This window comes from Stomoxys calcitrans, chromosome 5 (genome assembly GCF_963082655.1).
Source record: "Stomoxys calcitrans chromosome 5, idStoCalc2.1, whole genome shotgun sequence".
NCBI classification, from domain to species: domain Eukaryota; kingdom Metazoa; phylum Arthropoda; class Insecta; order Diptera; family Muscidae; genus Stomoxys; species Stomoxys calcitrans.
Window position 1 is genome coordinate 37,290,650 of NC_081556.1, and position 15,778 is coordinate 37,306,427.

Sequence of the window (15,778 nt, forward strand, 5' to 3'; positions counted from 1 at the left end):
CAATGAAAATTCTCTCATTGCAATGAATTCTGTCCAATTAAATTTTAAGCTCAATGATAAATGACCTACTTTTTATTGTTGAGTACGAACGTCGTGCCGCAGAGCGACACTACCTAGTAGAGAAGTTTTAAATAGCACGGGCACGGGCACGGGCACAGGATAGCTTTGAACACCACACAGGCCGAAAGATTGAGGTCTGTTCTGGGTGGTGTTCATTGCTGTCACTAGAAGCTAAGCTGCAAGCTACCGGGCGCGTCCACAGGTTGAGGATATTGGAATGCTCCATACGGAATAGCTGCGCACAATCAGCTGTATCGAGCAGAGAGTCTCAGTGAGAGGTCGGGCGACACCGGCTCTTCCATAAATACTGAGTGCCTATGATTCTCGATATGACAAGGCGAGTTATTGGCGCCTTTAAATAACCAACGTGGCGATCGGACAGAATGGCACAGGATAGCTTTGAACACCACACAGGCCGAAATATTGAGGTCCGTTCTGGGTGGTGTTCATTGCTGCCACTAGAAGCTTAGCTGCAAGCTACCGGGCGCGTCCAAAGGTTGCGGATATTGGAATGCTCCATACGGAATAGCTGCAATGGCAGTCGCGGACAATCTGCGGTATCGAGCGGAGTCTCAGTGAGAGGTCGGGCGACACCGGCTCTTGCATAAATACTGAGTGCCTATGATGCTCGATATGACAAGGCGAGTTATTGGCGCCTTTAAATAACCAATGGCCACCTTGTTCCCGTGGCGATCGGTCCTTTAAAGCGGAACGAGCCTGATCAACTATAGGAGCTTGACGAGGATCGCCACCTCCACATGAAAATGTTGCAACAACAATATGGCTGAATATCTCACAAATATGTTGTTGTTGTAGCAACCTGGGAGTTCAGTTGCCAATGAAGGACTCCATCGGGTCAATCCGGTACGTACCACCGGCTGCCATGGGATTGCCCCACAAATATCGTCATCATTAGTGGGGAATAATCTATCACTAGCATAAAATTTTGTCACAATTTCTCATCTATGAGAAATTTTTTTCAAATTTTTTGTCAAAATTTCTTGGAAATATGGTAAGAAATTCTTTGGTTTAGGATTAAATGTTTTGCTATAAATAGAAAATTTAGTCAACCTTGTATTTCTACAGGAAACTTTATTCCAAAAAAAAAATTATATTATTTAATTATTTTAATTTAATATTTACTTCACATTTTATTGCTTTGATTTGTTCCCTTCAAAATGTAATGGCCTTTGACTATGTGAAAAAAATATACCATAATTTTTGTTTAATTTTTTTACGACTATAAGAAGATTTAATATTTTTTGTAATTGATATTTTGTACTACTTAATTTATTTTTTTCGATTTAACGATACATTTTTAATTGGTTTATTTACTATCGAACTTGCTTAGACTCTCGTCAATTTGCTCCTGTTGTATGGCAATGCGTCTTACTAAGTGACCTTCGGGCGAATTTGAGGGCTCAAATGACAATAACTCCTTGGACTCCAAGCAAATTTCTTTGGCAACTTGTAATTTTTCCTGGAACAAAAAAAAAAAAAACATTTTAAAACAACAAAAAAAATTCAAATTATTTACAGTGTATTCTAGACAACCTAATGTGTCGTTTACAGACTAATGGGGCCTTTACACGTTTTGGCGCAAATTTTGTTTCTACGTGGAAAAGGCTCATGGCGTCTTTACACATTATAATGTACTAGCTGACCCGGGCCCGCTCCGCTGCGCCTTCTTTTACTTTATATGGAACAAAAGTTTCCTTGGAATATTTATTTTCGAAGTGAAATACCATGCTAACTTGACTTTGAGTTTAGCAATATAAGTGCCTTTATCTGAAGCCCATATGATCTTTATTGGTCTACGAATTTAAGTTTGGATGTAAGGTGTACCCCATTCTTAAAATACTTAATTTCAGCCTGATATTCCCATGATTTCTGATTTAATGGTGTTTTCGGGGGAGAGGTGGTCCACCAGATACTTGGCCCTGAAAAAATATCAGCATCGTGCTCTTCTCTCAAATACCATTTATTTAAACCCCATATTGCCATTGGCTTAAGAGGAGTTTACAGGATGAGGCGTCCCCCAAACACATGGCCCCAAAAATAGGTTATCAAATTAGTTTTCTAATCTCAAATACCTTTCATTTGAGCCACATATTGGCATGGTCGACAATTTTTTTCCCTTTGGGGGTGTTTTGGGAAAGGGGTGATGCCCTAAATACATGGTCGTACATTTGAATATCAAATTCGTATTCTACTCCCAAATATCTTTATTTGAGCCCCATATTGCGATGGTCAGTAAAAATTGCTCTTTGTGGGGTATTTTGGAAAAGGGGTAGACCCCTAGAAAATTGGTCCCGAAAATAGGTATCAATTCTTGCTCTACCCCCCAATACCTTTCATTTAAGTTCCACATTGACATGGTCGGTAAATATGCCCGATTAAGGGGTGTTTTGGGAATTGGGGTGGTCCCCCAAACACTAAGCCCGGAAAATATTTCAGAAACGTGCTCTATTTTCCTCTATCTATATATATCATTTATTTGAACTCCATATTGCCATAGGCCTCAAAATTGGATATCAAATTCGTTTTCTAATCTCATTTAAACTCCTTATTGCAAAAGTCAGCAAATATGTCCCGTTTGGGGCATTGGCCCTAAAAACTATGAATATTAAGTTCCACTCCCTTTAGGACCCAAATTGTCTTGGTGAGCAAATACGTCCTATTTGGGGGTAGTTATGGTGGTGGGACGTCCGCTAGACAGTTGGCCCCTAATGTTGATATCAGATACTTGGTCTACTCCCACATACATTTAATTTGAGCCCATATTTCCATAGTCGGCAAACATGACCGGCTTGGGGATGTTTTGGGGGATGGGCGGCCACTCAGTGAGTTGGCCTTCAAAATATATATCGGATTCGTGTTCCACTTTAATAACCCTCTTATTTGAGCCTCATATTGCAATAGGCAGAAAATACTTACTATTTGGGTGGTGTTGTGGGGGTGGCGTGGCCCCATAGACACTTTTTTGATATCAAATTCGTGTTTTACTTCCAAAGACCTTTCATTTGAGCCCCATATTGCTATGGTCGTAAATTTGTCCCCTTTGGGGGATGTTTTTGGTGAGAGGCGGCCCCCCAAACACTTGGTCCCATATTTGGATATCAGATTTGAATTCTACATTCAATTACCTTTTATTTAAGCGCCATATTCCCATGGTCAGTAAATTAGTCCAGTTTGGGGAAGGGGTTGACCCCCAGTAACGTGGTCCCACATTTGGATATCAGATTTGTATTCTACTCGCAAATACCTTTCATTTGAGTCCCATATTGCCATGGTCGGTAAATATGTCCGATTTAGGGGTGTTTAGGGGCTTGGGGTGGTCTCCCTAGCACTTAGTCCGACAATAGGATATCAGATACGTTTTCTTATCCTAAATACCTTTCATTTGAGTCCCACATTGTCGTGATTGGCCTAAATATATGTTTGGTAGGTTTTAGGGTGGGGCAGCCCCCCGTAGGTACCTCACCCAAAATTTGGCTACCAAATATTTATTTTTAGGGTACTATATGAGAGCACACAAAATTTCGCTTAAATCGCACCACCCATCTCCGAGATCTGGCATTTCTGAAAATTAGGGTAAGGGGGAGGGTCCGTCCCCCCTTCAGATATCAAAAAATGTAGTACCCTATTTTCACCACGGGGTCATTATGCAACATCTATGAAAATTTCAAGAAAATCGCACACAAACATACAAACAAACAAAAAAACCTACAAACAAACAAAAAAACCTACAAACAAACACAAATTGATTTTTATATATAAGAAGATTTTGAAAATATGGTTAATTAGGCACAAAGTGCATGTGACCCACTTCCTCTATTAAAATAGTAACTACTTACAATGTACAAATCCTTAGGTATCTCTTTACTGCGAAAATCCAGTTCGGCCAATTCCAAAAACGACAACAGATACTCATACAAAGCTATCGCATACAGCTTGGAATATCCTGGTATAACAGCCTTTACCACTGGCAAAATTTCCTCACACAAATCGACCCGACGCCTTAGAACATCCTTATTGGGATCACGCATGGAATTTATTAGCACAGCTCTCAGTATGGTGGCAATATTCTGTTTCAAATCGATCATCAGAAAATGATTGGGATGAAAATCTCCAGCATATTTGTGCAATAGTTGCTCGTAGGCCATGACATCACCATTGGCATTGCCAACATCCTCGGAAGCCTGTATCAATAGCTTCTGAACAGATGCTGCATCCAGTACGGCATTACAGTCCATGCACATCCATTTGCCATGCGAGCATATGGCAAAGCCTTCAGGGCACTCTTTGCATTTGACAGAACTCATGTGGGTATTCAATTCGGTGGGATCTAAGCAACGGAAGCAGTGACACTCAATGTGGCGGGTCATGCGTAAATGATGCTGACGTTGAATGGTGCCCTGAAAAGAAAAACAACTCTCCACTCTTAATCCACCAAATTGTGGCTAAATTTTTTAACTAGGAACTCACCATTAAGGGATTGGTAAAAGAATTGTAAATGACTTCCCCCGCCTTTATGGGCACTGCAGCATAGATCTTCATATTGTAGTCATTATCGATGGCAGTGGCGGTATTGGGCACGCAATGATGCGGCATTTTGGCAGCATGCACATATAATCCCTTTAAGGAATCCCCTGTGACCTTACTCGATACCTCAAAGGCATTGGCATCAATCAGAATACACATTTTATGCAAAAAATCCGAGTCTTGCATATCACCCTTGGCCTTTTGTATGCTGCGAAAGCAATCCATGAGCCCCGAATCCATTATGGGTTGTACAATACTGACTTCATGATCCTGCCACATGTCCGTGTTACGATATTCATTCAATTTGAAATTGTGTGGCACTAAATTGGTGCACTTTTCCGATGTGGCCGGATTCTCCATAACTAACAAAAGTTTCAGTATCGAATTGAGGGCATATGTGTTGATAAGGAGATTTTTGGAAATAGCCTTTGTAGCTTTGGTAAAAAATTCACACTCAAAGGCATCATGCTCGGTACAATCTATGCAAAGGGGGAAGAACTGGCATTTCCTGGAAGGTTTAGAAAAATACATTAAAAATAATATACAGCGGTCAAAAGAAGTATTCATCATTAGCAAAATTGATAATAAATTCACTTATTTTGGGTAATTGAAGAAAATTTAAAGTAAACAAATAATGCAGTTTTATGCAATAGTTTATTTTTCGTAATATGTTTTAAAATAAATTCAAAAAATAAATTTAATTAGCGCAAAAAATGCAATTTTATATAATAACACCAAAAACAGAACAAAAAAAGTATTCATCATTGATGTGCTATCATCAAAGTCAAATTCAAATATTATTTGGGAATCCCCCTTTTCTGTTTTATTTAGTAAAGGAGGCTTTGCCCTTGACAGCAAATATTTAATTTCATTGAAAATATAGTTTTTGTCAAAATGGGTCGTAAGCAAAACGAGGTTTCTGATGAGGTAAAAGTTTTGATAATAAAACACCACAGGAATGGTTTAACTAAAAAAACTATCAGTGAAATATTAAATAGACCACGATCTACTATACAATCCATCATCAGAAAGTGGACAGAAACGAAAACTGTTGACAATAAACCAAGATCTGGTCGACCAAAAGCACTTTCAGTTGGAGATGTGCGTTGGCTAGTGCGGCAAGTTCAGAAAACTCCGAAGACAAATGCGACCATTCTTCGTAAAAACACTATGGAATATTTAGGGAAGGAAGTTACTACACAAACAATTCGAAATACACTCAAAAGGCATAGTTACAGAGGAAGAACTGCACGTAAGAAGCCCTTTATAAATAAAATAAACCGAGTGAAAAGGCTAAACTTCGCAAAAATGTATGTAAAACAGCCCGAATCATTTTGGAAAACAGTCATTTTTGCAGACGAGAGCAAGTTTAATCTTTTTGGGTGCGATGGAAAGGTCATAGTGTACAGAAAACCAAATACAGAGCTTGAAGAACGAAACACCGTTGCTACTGTAAAACATGGTGGAGGTGGTTTAATGGTTTGGGGGTGTATGGCGGCTTCAGGAGCGGGAAATCTTGAAATTATTAATGGAGTAATGGATCATAAGTATTACATTGACATTTTAAAGAGGAATTTAAAAGATAGTGCTGTAAAACTTGGGCTTGGTAATAACTTTCAATATTATCAAGATAATGACCCCAAACATTCTGCTTTAAATACCAAGATGTGGATGCTGTATAACTGCCCCAAAGTCATTAAAACTCCTCCTCAAAGTCCCGACTTGAACCCAATTGAACATCTTTGGGAACATCTCGAACGCAAATTGAGAACGCGCAATTTTTCGAGCAAGAGTCAAATGCAACAGGTGATAATGGAGGAATGGACTAATATAGACCAAAATATAACCGCTAAATTAGTCCAATCGATGTCAAACCGTTTAAAAGAAGTTATAAGACGCGGTGGTCGAATAACAAAGTATTAATTTTTTTAAATTATGTTATTTATTTTTTTGTTTTTTTGCAATGATGAATACTTTTTTTGTTTAATTTTTTGTGTTCAGCTGTAAAATGGCCCTTTTTGTTCCAATAAATACTATTTTTTTCTTTAAAAACAATGAAATTGTGTACATATATATCACACAAGCACTACTGCATCATTAGTTTAATATGTTTTTATTCCAATTGTCTTTTGTAGACTTATTAAAAAAAAAACATTGAATGATGAATACTTTTTTTGACCGCTGTATGTATGTATTTAGGTACATACCAGAGGTAACAAACAAAAAATAAAGAATCGTCTTTGCTATGGAAAATTAAAAAAAAGGATTTATAGGAAATGTCAAAATTTCTCCACCCACTGCTCCTTTTCGCATTACTATAGGATATGTTCTCAGGTCGAGCACAAGATGGGGAGGAGGAGGCCATACAGAAACCTGACTGAGGAAATTCAGGAAACAGATGCAAAAGTTGGCCCCCTGAGGGGCCTCTGGCAAACGCAAGGGAACTGAAAACCGCAGTGGATCTTGTTACGGAATGCCTACCTAAACGAGGATTTTCTGAAGGCATGTCCCGTGTAAAATTATCCAGTCATGTTGGACACAAAAACTGAAGGTGCTCACAAAGAGCAGAGCATGGGCCTTTTTAATAAGACCAAAAGAGAAAACAGTCTAATGGGCTGGGACGAGTATCATGAGGCCCTAGCCAGGTTCAAGAAAGAGACGTCCTCGGCGAAGAGAAGATCCCGCGTAAAAATAGCCAGTCATGGTGGATACCAAAACTGAAGGTGCTCAGAGAGAGCAGAGCAGGGGCCTTTTTAATAAGACCAAGAGGAAAGCAGACCAATGGGCTGGGACGAGTATCATGAGGCCCTAGGCAGGATCAAGAAGGAGACGTCCTCGGCGAATGGAAGATCCTGGACCAAGTTCTGAGGAGAACTGGAAAGCACAATTGAGGCATCTAGGTTGTGCTCTCAAAGGATCCTAACAAGCCTAGCTCCTTAAGAAGGGAGGACGGAACTTACACCAAGAGTGGTCAGGAGAAGGTGAAGCTTCTGATGGAAACGCATTTTACGGGTGACCAGGAAGAGCTCTGCGATCGCTATATTGCAATATCTATAGAAGCTGCCTTGACGTATGACCTCATCAGGGACATCGTTGACGAGGGGAAGATAGTGTGGGCAGTCCACACTTAAATCGAGGGCAGTCCATTTAAATCGACCATACTGGACAGAATAATCCCGGTACTACTGCAGGAGTCCCATGGAGTTAACCTGCCCTGGCTGGAACAGATTTTCCGGGCGAGCCTGACATTGGAGGTCAGTGAGGTCTTTATCTCCAAGGCGGGGAAAATAAACTACAGAACGACAACAGATTACAGGCCCATTAGTCTGTCATCATTTTTACTCAAAACACTAGAAATACTAATAGACCTGAAGGTTAAGAGGGACTGGCACCGGAGAGCTTTAGTGGGACCCAAAACGGACTAAGGCAGCCTCTTAGACATTGAGGTGGCCGTCAATAATGTGGAAATAGGATCAATAGCTGCCGCCCTTGATCACAATGTGATTCACCCTATTATCTCCAAATAGACTAATAACATGATTTATGGCATGATTAGGTTAGGCTTAAGTGGCAGTCTTCCATCAGACTCACTTAGACGTTTACGTCCATTCTGATAGCACGGGAACAGCAGAAGGAAGATTCCTATCTTTGAACCATCCAGATCCCTTGTAAAAGCCCAAAAACTTGCGAATGTTCACATCCGTTAAATCAGACGGGTTATCAAAGAAATGAGAACCCAAAATGAAACTCCTTCCGACTACTAGTGCGAGATACTCACTCTTCTTCTCTCTCTCTTCTTCTTCGATCATCACAGCTTCGGCAAATGTCGTTACTGGTCTTCTTCAGTCTGTCAGTATTTTTTGATCAGACAGTGACCTGTCATTACGGAGACTATGACTGAGATGTCTGTTCTAGCCAGTGTCAGCAAAGTGATAGAGCTTTTCAAGTCTAGATTAGATCACATAGTTTTGGAATGCTCACATCCACCTCTTTGTAACCATCGTTGGCTTTCGGGCCTAATCCTGAAGACGTAACTCACCCGAGGAGGATTGTTCACGCCGATTCTGTAAAACGTCGTGATGAATGGATCTCGGCAAAGATGGAACGAAGATAATCGCTTATGCGGACGACGTCGACGAGGAGTATGCAGCCCATTGAGGCCTATATTCGGAACTGCGCCACCAAGATCGTGCTTAGGCAGAGAGAGCTCGGCATGCTGAAGGAGGACGGGTGCGGCCACGGTGCCATTATAGATGCCATAGTTGCGGAAGGTGGGAGAATCTCAAATGCTGTGTTTGAGGACGATGAGACCTCTATCTTCATTGATGGCTACAATATGGAGTCAGGACTGGGGTTTGGGGGTCTCTTTCTATGCACTCGTTATCGGTAAGTATCTAAGACTGCCGGACAAGTGTACGGTCTTTATGTAGATAGTATGTCGGTGCTCAAGGTCCTACGTTCGAGAATGGTGAGGTCGAAGGGTGTAGCGAATTGTCCTTGGATAGGCTCCGGGTTTATGATGTGATGCTGACATAGGTCCCTGGACATAATGGGATATCAGGGAATGAGGCAGACGAAATCACCAGGAGGGGTTCGTCTGTGCGGGACGAACCAGATGCCGGTCTTGCTTTTGAGCCATTTCTGGAGCAACTGAACAAAGTAAATGAAATGGCCAGTGCTGAGTCGGTGGTGAAATGGGACTCCGTGGATGAGGGTCGGACCGATAGGTCGGAGGAGGACGAGGACCGATAGGGCGATTAGAGATTGCTGACCACATTGACAGGTATCATAACTGGATACTGTGACAAAGGCCGCAGCGCGGCGCTCATGGAAGTACCGCACAATGACTTCCGCAGGAGTTGCCGTGATGAGGAGGAAACATTTTGTTCCCTTTTTGATATTTGAGTTCGCCAACAATAGACGGTTGTGATTTTCCAGTCAAATATAACGGAATCGCATTATTACGCTTGAATAACAGCACGAATAACTTTCTTTTTAAATCAATTCAGGGACAAATACTTTTGGCGGCTTGTTGAATTTGAAGTTCAATTTCCTGTCCAACAAAACACCCAGGTATTTTGCGCTTACTGTGAAAGGAACATTCTCTCCTCCCAAGGAGACAGGTGCCACTATAGGTAACTTGTATCTCCTGCTGAAAAGAACTTCTTCCACGGATTTATACCTAGAGCACTTTCGGTAGCCCACTTCGCTGTTGCACGTCAAGCATGCGTAGATACAATAGGTTCGGCCTTGTCCTTAGGATTCGAACCTGGTGTCTTTGTCAAAAGCCCCTGGCGACCAGTCGTCTGTCGGCTGGTGGAGTGTGGAGCAGCCGCTCCAACAGTCGAGGTTTCAGTAACAGACAACATACCACCCCCTCAGCTCTTGGGTCTATGGAGTCCATTCTAAGCCCACACCCGGGCTCTAGATCTGACGCTCCACTGAAAACAGACGCGGTTCATCAACCGCCTAATGCATAACACTATCACTATCACAGAGTGACTTAAGTTTTTTTTCAAAAATAATGACCTATTACAAGTTACAGAAAAATTCTTGGGGCGCGCAATAACAAAACATCCGCTCCACACAACGGTTCAAACAACACACCTCGTTTAGAAAATTTCCTTTTTTTGTAGAATTTAGCTATTGATTTTTTTATACCCACCACCGTAAGATAGGGGGTATATTCATTTAGTCATTCCATTTGCAACACATCGAAATATAAATTTCCGACCCTATAAAGTATACATATTTCGGATCGTCGTAAAATTCTAAGACGATTTAACGATGTCCGCGTGTCTGTCCGTCCGTCTGTTATAATCACAGTCTTCAAAAATTGAGATATTGAGCTGATATTTGGCACAGATACGTCTTTTTCATGCACGCTGGTTAAGTTCTTGAACGGGCCAAATCGGACCATAAAACCAACTTAATTTTTCATCCGATTTTGCTGAAATTTTAAACAGTGAGTAGTTTTAGGCCTTTCAACATCTGACCCAAATATGGTTTAGATCGGACTATATTTAGATATAGCTGCCACATAGACCGATCTCCCGATAAAGGGTCTGAAGCCTATAAAGGCTTTATTTACTACCCGATTTGGCTGAAATTTGAAACAGTGGGTTGTTTTAAGCCTCCTGATATACGACCTTAATATAGTTCAGATCACACTATATTTAGATACAGCTTCCATATAGACTGATCTCCCGTTAAAGGGTCTGAAGCCTATAAAAGCTTTATTTATTACCCGATTTGGCTGAAATTTGAAACAGTGGGTTGTTTTGAGGCTCCTGATACCCGACCGTAATATGGTTAAGATCGGACTATACTTAAATGTAGCTGTCATATAGACCGATCAGCCGATAAAGGGTCTCAAGCCCATAAAAACTTTATTTATTACTCGATTTCGCTGAAATTTGAAGTAGTAAGTAGTTTTAGGCCTCCCAACATAGGACCCAAATATGGTTCAGATCGGACTATATTTAAATTTAGCTATCATATAGACCGATCTGCCGATAAGGGTTCTGAAGCCCATAAAAACTTTATTTATTAACCAATTTCGCTGAAATTTGAAACAGTGAGTAGTTTTAGGCCTTCCGACATCTGACCAAAATATGGTTCAGATCGGACTATATTTAGATATAGCTGCCACATAGACTGATCTCACGATAAAGGGTCTGAAGCCTATAAAAGCTTTATTTACTACCCGATTTGGCTGAAATTTGAAACAGTGTGTTGTTTTGAGCCTTCTGATATACGACCTTAATATAGTTCAGATCACACTATATTAAGATATAGCTGTCATATAGACCGATCTGCCGATAAAGGGTCTAATGCCCATAAATACTTTATTTTCATCCGATTTCGCTGAAATTTGAAACAGTGAGTAATTTTAGACCTCCCACTATAGGACCCATCTATGGTTGAGATCGGACTTTATTTAGATATAGCTGTCATATAGACCGATCTGCCGATAAAGGGTCTAATGCCCATAAATACTTTATTTTTTATCCCATTTTGCTGAAATTTGAAATAGTGAGTAATTTTAGGCCTTCCAACATAGGACCCAAATATGGTTGAGATCGGACTATATGTAGATATAGCTGCCACATAGACCGATCTCCCGATAAAGGGTCTGAAGCCAATAAAGGCTTTATTTACTACCCGATTTGGCTGAAATTTGAAACAGTGGGTTGTTTTAAGCCTCCTGATATACGACCTTAATATAGTTCAGATCACACTATATTTAGATATAGCTGCCATATAGACCGATCTCCCCTTAAAGGGTCTGAAGCCTATAAGAGCTTTATTTATTACTCGATTTGGCTGAAATTTGAAACAGTGGGTTGTTTTGAGCCTCCTGATACCCGACCGTAATATGGTTCAGATCGGACTATATTTAAATGTAGCTGTCATATAGACCGATCAGCCGATAAAGGGTCTCAAGCCCATAAAAACTTTATTTATTACTCGAGTTTGCTGAAATTTGAAATAGTAAGTAGTTCTAGGCCTCCCAACATAGGACCCAAATATGGTTCAGATCGGACTATATTTAAATATAGCTATCATATAGACCGATCTGCCGATAAGGGTTCTGAAGCCCATAAAAACTTTATTTATTACCCGATTTCGCTGAAATTTGAAACAGTGAGTAGTTTTAGGCCTTCCGACATCTGACCCAAATATGGTTCAGATCGAACTATATTTAGATATAGCTGCCACATAGACCGATCTCCCGATAAAGGGTCTGAAGGCTAAAAAAGCTTTATTTGCTACCCGATTTGGCTGAAATTTGAAACAGTGAGTAATTTTAGGCCTCCCAGCATAGGACTCATATATGGTTCAGATCGGACTATATTTAGATATAGCTGTCATATAGATCGATCTGCCGATAAAGGGCCTCAAGCCCATAAAAACTTTATTTATTACCCGATTTCGCTGAAATTTAAAACAGTGGGTTATTTTAAGCCTCCCGACATCTGACGTAAATATTGTCCAGATCGGACTATGTTTAGATAAAGCTGTCATATAGACCGATCTCCCGATAAAGGGTTTCAAGCCCATAAATATTTTATTTTTTACCCGATTTCGCTGAAATTTGAAACGTAATTTTAGGCCTCCCAACATAGGACCTAAATATAGTTCAGACCGGACTATATTAAGATATAGCTGTAATATAGATCGTTTTGCCAATAAAGGGCCTGAAGCCCATAAAAGCTTTATTTATTACTCGATTTTGCTGAAATTTGAAACAATGAGTAGTTTTAAGCCTCCCGACATCCGTCCCAAATATATTTCAGATCGAACTATATTTAGATATAGCTGCCATATTGACCGATCTACCGATAAAGGGTCTGAAGCCCATGGAAGCTTTACTTTTTATCCGATTTCGCTGAAATTTAAAACTATGGGGGGTATTTTAAGCCTCCCGTCATCTGACCTAAATATGGTTCAGATCGGACTATATTTAGATATTGCTGCCATATAGACCGATCTGCCGTTAAAGGGTCTGGAACCCATAAAAGCTTTACTTTTTATCCGATTTCGCTGAAATTTGAAACAGTGAGTTGTTTTAAGCCTCCCGACGTCCGCCCCAAATATATTTCAGATCGAACTATATTTAGATATAGCTGCCACATAGACCGATCTCCCGATAAAGGGTCTGAAGCCTAAAAAAGCTTTATTTACTACCCGATTTGGCTGAAATTTGAAACATTTATTACCCAATTTCGCTGAAATTTGAATCAGTGAGTTTTTTTAAGTCACCAGCCATCTGACCCAAATATAGTAAATATCGGAATGTATTTCGATATAGCTGTCATATAAACCGATCTTCCAATTTAGGGTCTTAAACCCATAAAAAGCTGATTTATTGTCTAAAAATGTTACTTGTATATGAGTTCTCGGGACCTGCTAAGATATTACTACGGATATAGTAGTGGAGTTATAATAAAATAGGATGATTATTATACTCTTGTTCCAGATAGGTCCAGATTGCAATATAGAACAATCTCTCGATTTAAAGTCTTGACCCTATAAAAAGGGCATTTATTATCCGATTTTGTTGAAATTTGACGCAGTGGCTTGTGGTAGGCTTTTTGCCATCCGTGTCCTATATGGTTCAGATCGATTTATATTTGAATATAGCTGCCAAAAAGACTAATATTTTGTTCTACAAAATTGAACAGTGACTTATGTTTATTAGAGCACTCAATGTCCGTGCCGAATGTGGGTACTTAAGTTATCCAATTTTTACCGGATTGTGACAAAAGGGGGTTTACGTATATACCCGAGGTGGTGGGTATCCAATGCCTTTTTACTTGTTTAAAAATTACTTTGCCAACGTAAATTTTGTGAAATTTTCTTTGCTATGTAATATTTTTTTCAACTATTTTTCAATAGAGAATTGTATTGCCCATGGGATTTGTTAATGCCATAATTGTTTATATTTTTAAAAACTTCCCATGCCTATTGTTTGTTTCTGTACACAGGCCATATTTGGAACAACGGTCAGTAAAAATGCTGTTCTTTATGGTCTAGGTCAGTGCCAGAATTTGATCCTGAGTGTATATCTATGACGTTCGTTTTCGATTTTCACCATAGTAATAGCCTTCGTTAGACACTTTCTTCTTCCCACCACCACCACCTCCCCGGCTACAGTCAGTCCTATCTATGTATTCTTGTATTGAGGTATGTGAAATTTTGTAATTTGAACATTTTTTCACTTACTTGCACATAACGAACGAATCTTCACAGCATTTTGCACATTTCATCTGTTCACACTCCCAATGGGTGGTCACCAGCAAAGGTGATTCTTCGATCAGCACATCACCGGCTTCTATATCGATGGCCGCTTTTAAGTGTCTACAGCGCCATATAAAACGGTTATTAAATTTTTTTTGTTTCAGATATTCAGCCAGACATTTTTAATTTGTAATTTTTTGTTTAGGTTACCTGCCAAATTGCTCATTAGCATCGGCAAACACCACTTTTTCACTAAAATTTTGCATTTTATTTCGATCCGTTGGTGTGTAATAGTTTTTGTCTAGTTTCGGGACTCTCCTTGCCGTTGCTGTTCTTTTAGTGAGACTGTTTAGTACTGGCGTTCTGTACGACGAGTATCTCGTGGTCAATTAACAGCCCAATACACATCGTTTTGTGCTTTGAAGTTGGGCCAAAATATCTTAATTTTCATTTTATTGTTGGTATTTTTGCGTTTTCTATGTGTTTTGTACGAAATAATGAAAAACAATCTTGAAATCTAAAAAAGTCAGCGGGAGACAAATGGGAGGAAGGGTGGCGAGGGGACAGTTTTTACTTGTGTCACAAAACACCACACGTTTTCCCTTTTGGTATGAGACATGAGACAGTGGTTAACTTGGCCCTCTCATACATGTAAACTTTGAATAAAGTAATATGCAATAGCTAAGCAATTTTGCCAAAATTTTTCTATAAAAAAGACATATTTAGAGATAATGATAAAAATCCCTTAAAAAAGGACATTTTGATAAAATTTCCCATAGTTAAGAAATTCTGAAAAATTCCCATGGCAAAAAAATTTTGACAAAATTTCCTATAGCAAAAAAAAAGTTATAAAATTTTCTAAATTAGAGAAATTTTGACATAATTTCCTACGTTAGAGAAATTTTGATCAAATTTTCTAGGAAAAAAACATTTTGACAAAATTTCCAAATAAAAAATTTTTGATAAAATTTCTTATGGAAAAGGATTTTTTTTATCTGTTTGGCTTTTAACAGCCTGTCATGCGAGTCAATTTTTGTTTCATTGTTTTTCAAGTCGAGCTTAATGACCAAGCGAATGCAACATCCAAAGGAGAGATTCTTAAATGAGTCTTGAAGAAAAGAAATTGCCAGTTCCTCAGACAAGGCAGGGCACATGTCACCCCACTGCTGGACGCGTTTCGATAATTGGGTTTCATTATCTCATCGGCACCATCGTGAACTATGTCTGTCCGTCTGGCCGGCCTACAGTTCACAGTTGTTCGTAGTACTTATAGTTGAGATCATAAGTACTACGAACAACAGGCTGCGAACTGTAGGCCGGTCAGAACGACAGACATAGTTCACGATGGTGCCGATGAGATAATGAAACCCAATTATCGAAACGCGGAACTGGCAATTTCTTTTCTTCAAGTCTCATTTAACAATCTCTC

At 39.6% G+C, this 15,778-nt stretch overlaps 1 protein-coding gene across 1 annotated transcript; it reads right to left on the reverse strand.

Moving 5' to 3' along the window:
* Nucleotides 1–1,328: 1,328 nt before the first annotated feature.
* Nucleotides 1,329–14,803, reverse strand: LOC106082144 (SET domain-containing protein SmydA-8). The gene is made up of 5 exons (XM_013244489.2): nt 14,560–14,803; nt 14,335–14,469; nt 4,549–5,113; nt 3,918–4,478; nt 1,329–1,540 (listed from the first exon to the last, which is right to left on the reverse strand). The coding sequence occupies exons 1-5, from the start codon at nt 14,613–14,615 to the stop codon at nt 1,388–1,390; spliced, it is 1,470 nt and encodes a 489-aa protein (XP_013099943.2). The 5' UTR covers nt 14,616–14,803; the 3' UTR covers nt 1,329–1,387.
* Nucleotides 14,804–15,778: the final 975 nt, after the last annotated feature.

Excerpts from the sequence above, each read along its gene's own strand:
- LOC106082144 (XM_013244489.2), bottom strand. The coding sequence starts at position 14,615 with ATGCAAAATTTTAGTGAAAAAGTGGTGTTTGCCGATGCTAATGAGCAA. Across the intron at positions 5,114-14,334 it reads GATTCGTTCGTTATGTGCAA|GAAATGCCAGTTCTTCCCCC; the intron begins GTAAGTGAAAAA and ends TAAACCTTCCAG. Across the intron at positions 4,479-4,548 it reads CTTTTACCAATCCCTTAATG|GGCACCATTCAACGTCAGCA; the intron begins GTGAGTTCCTAG and ends TTTTCTTTTCAG.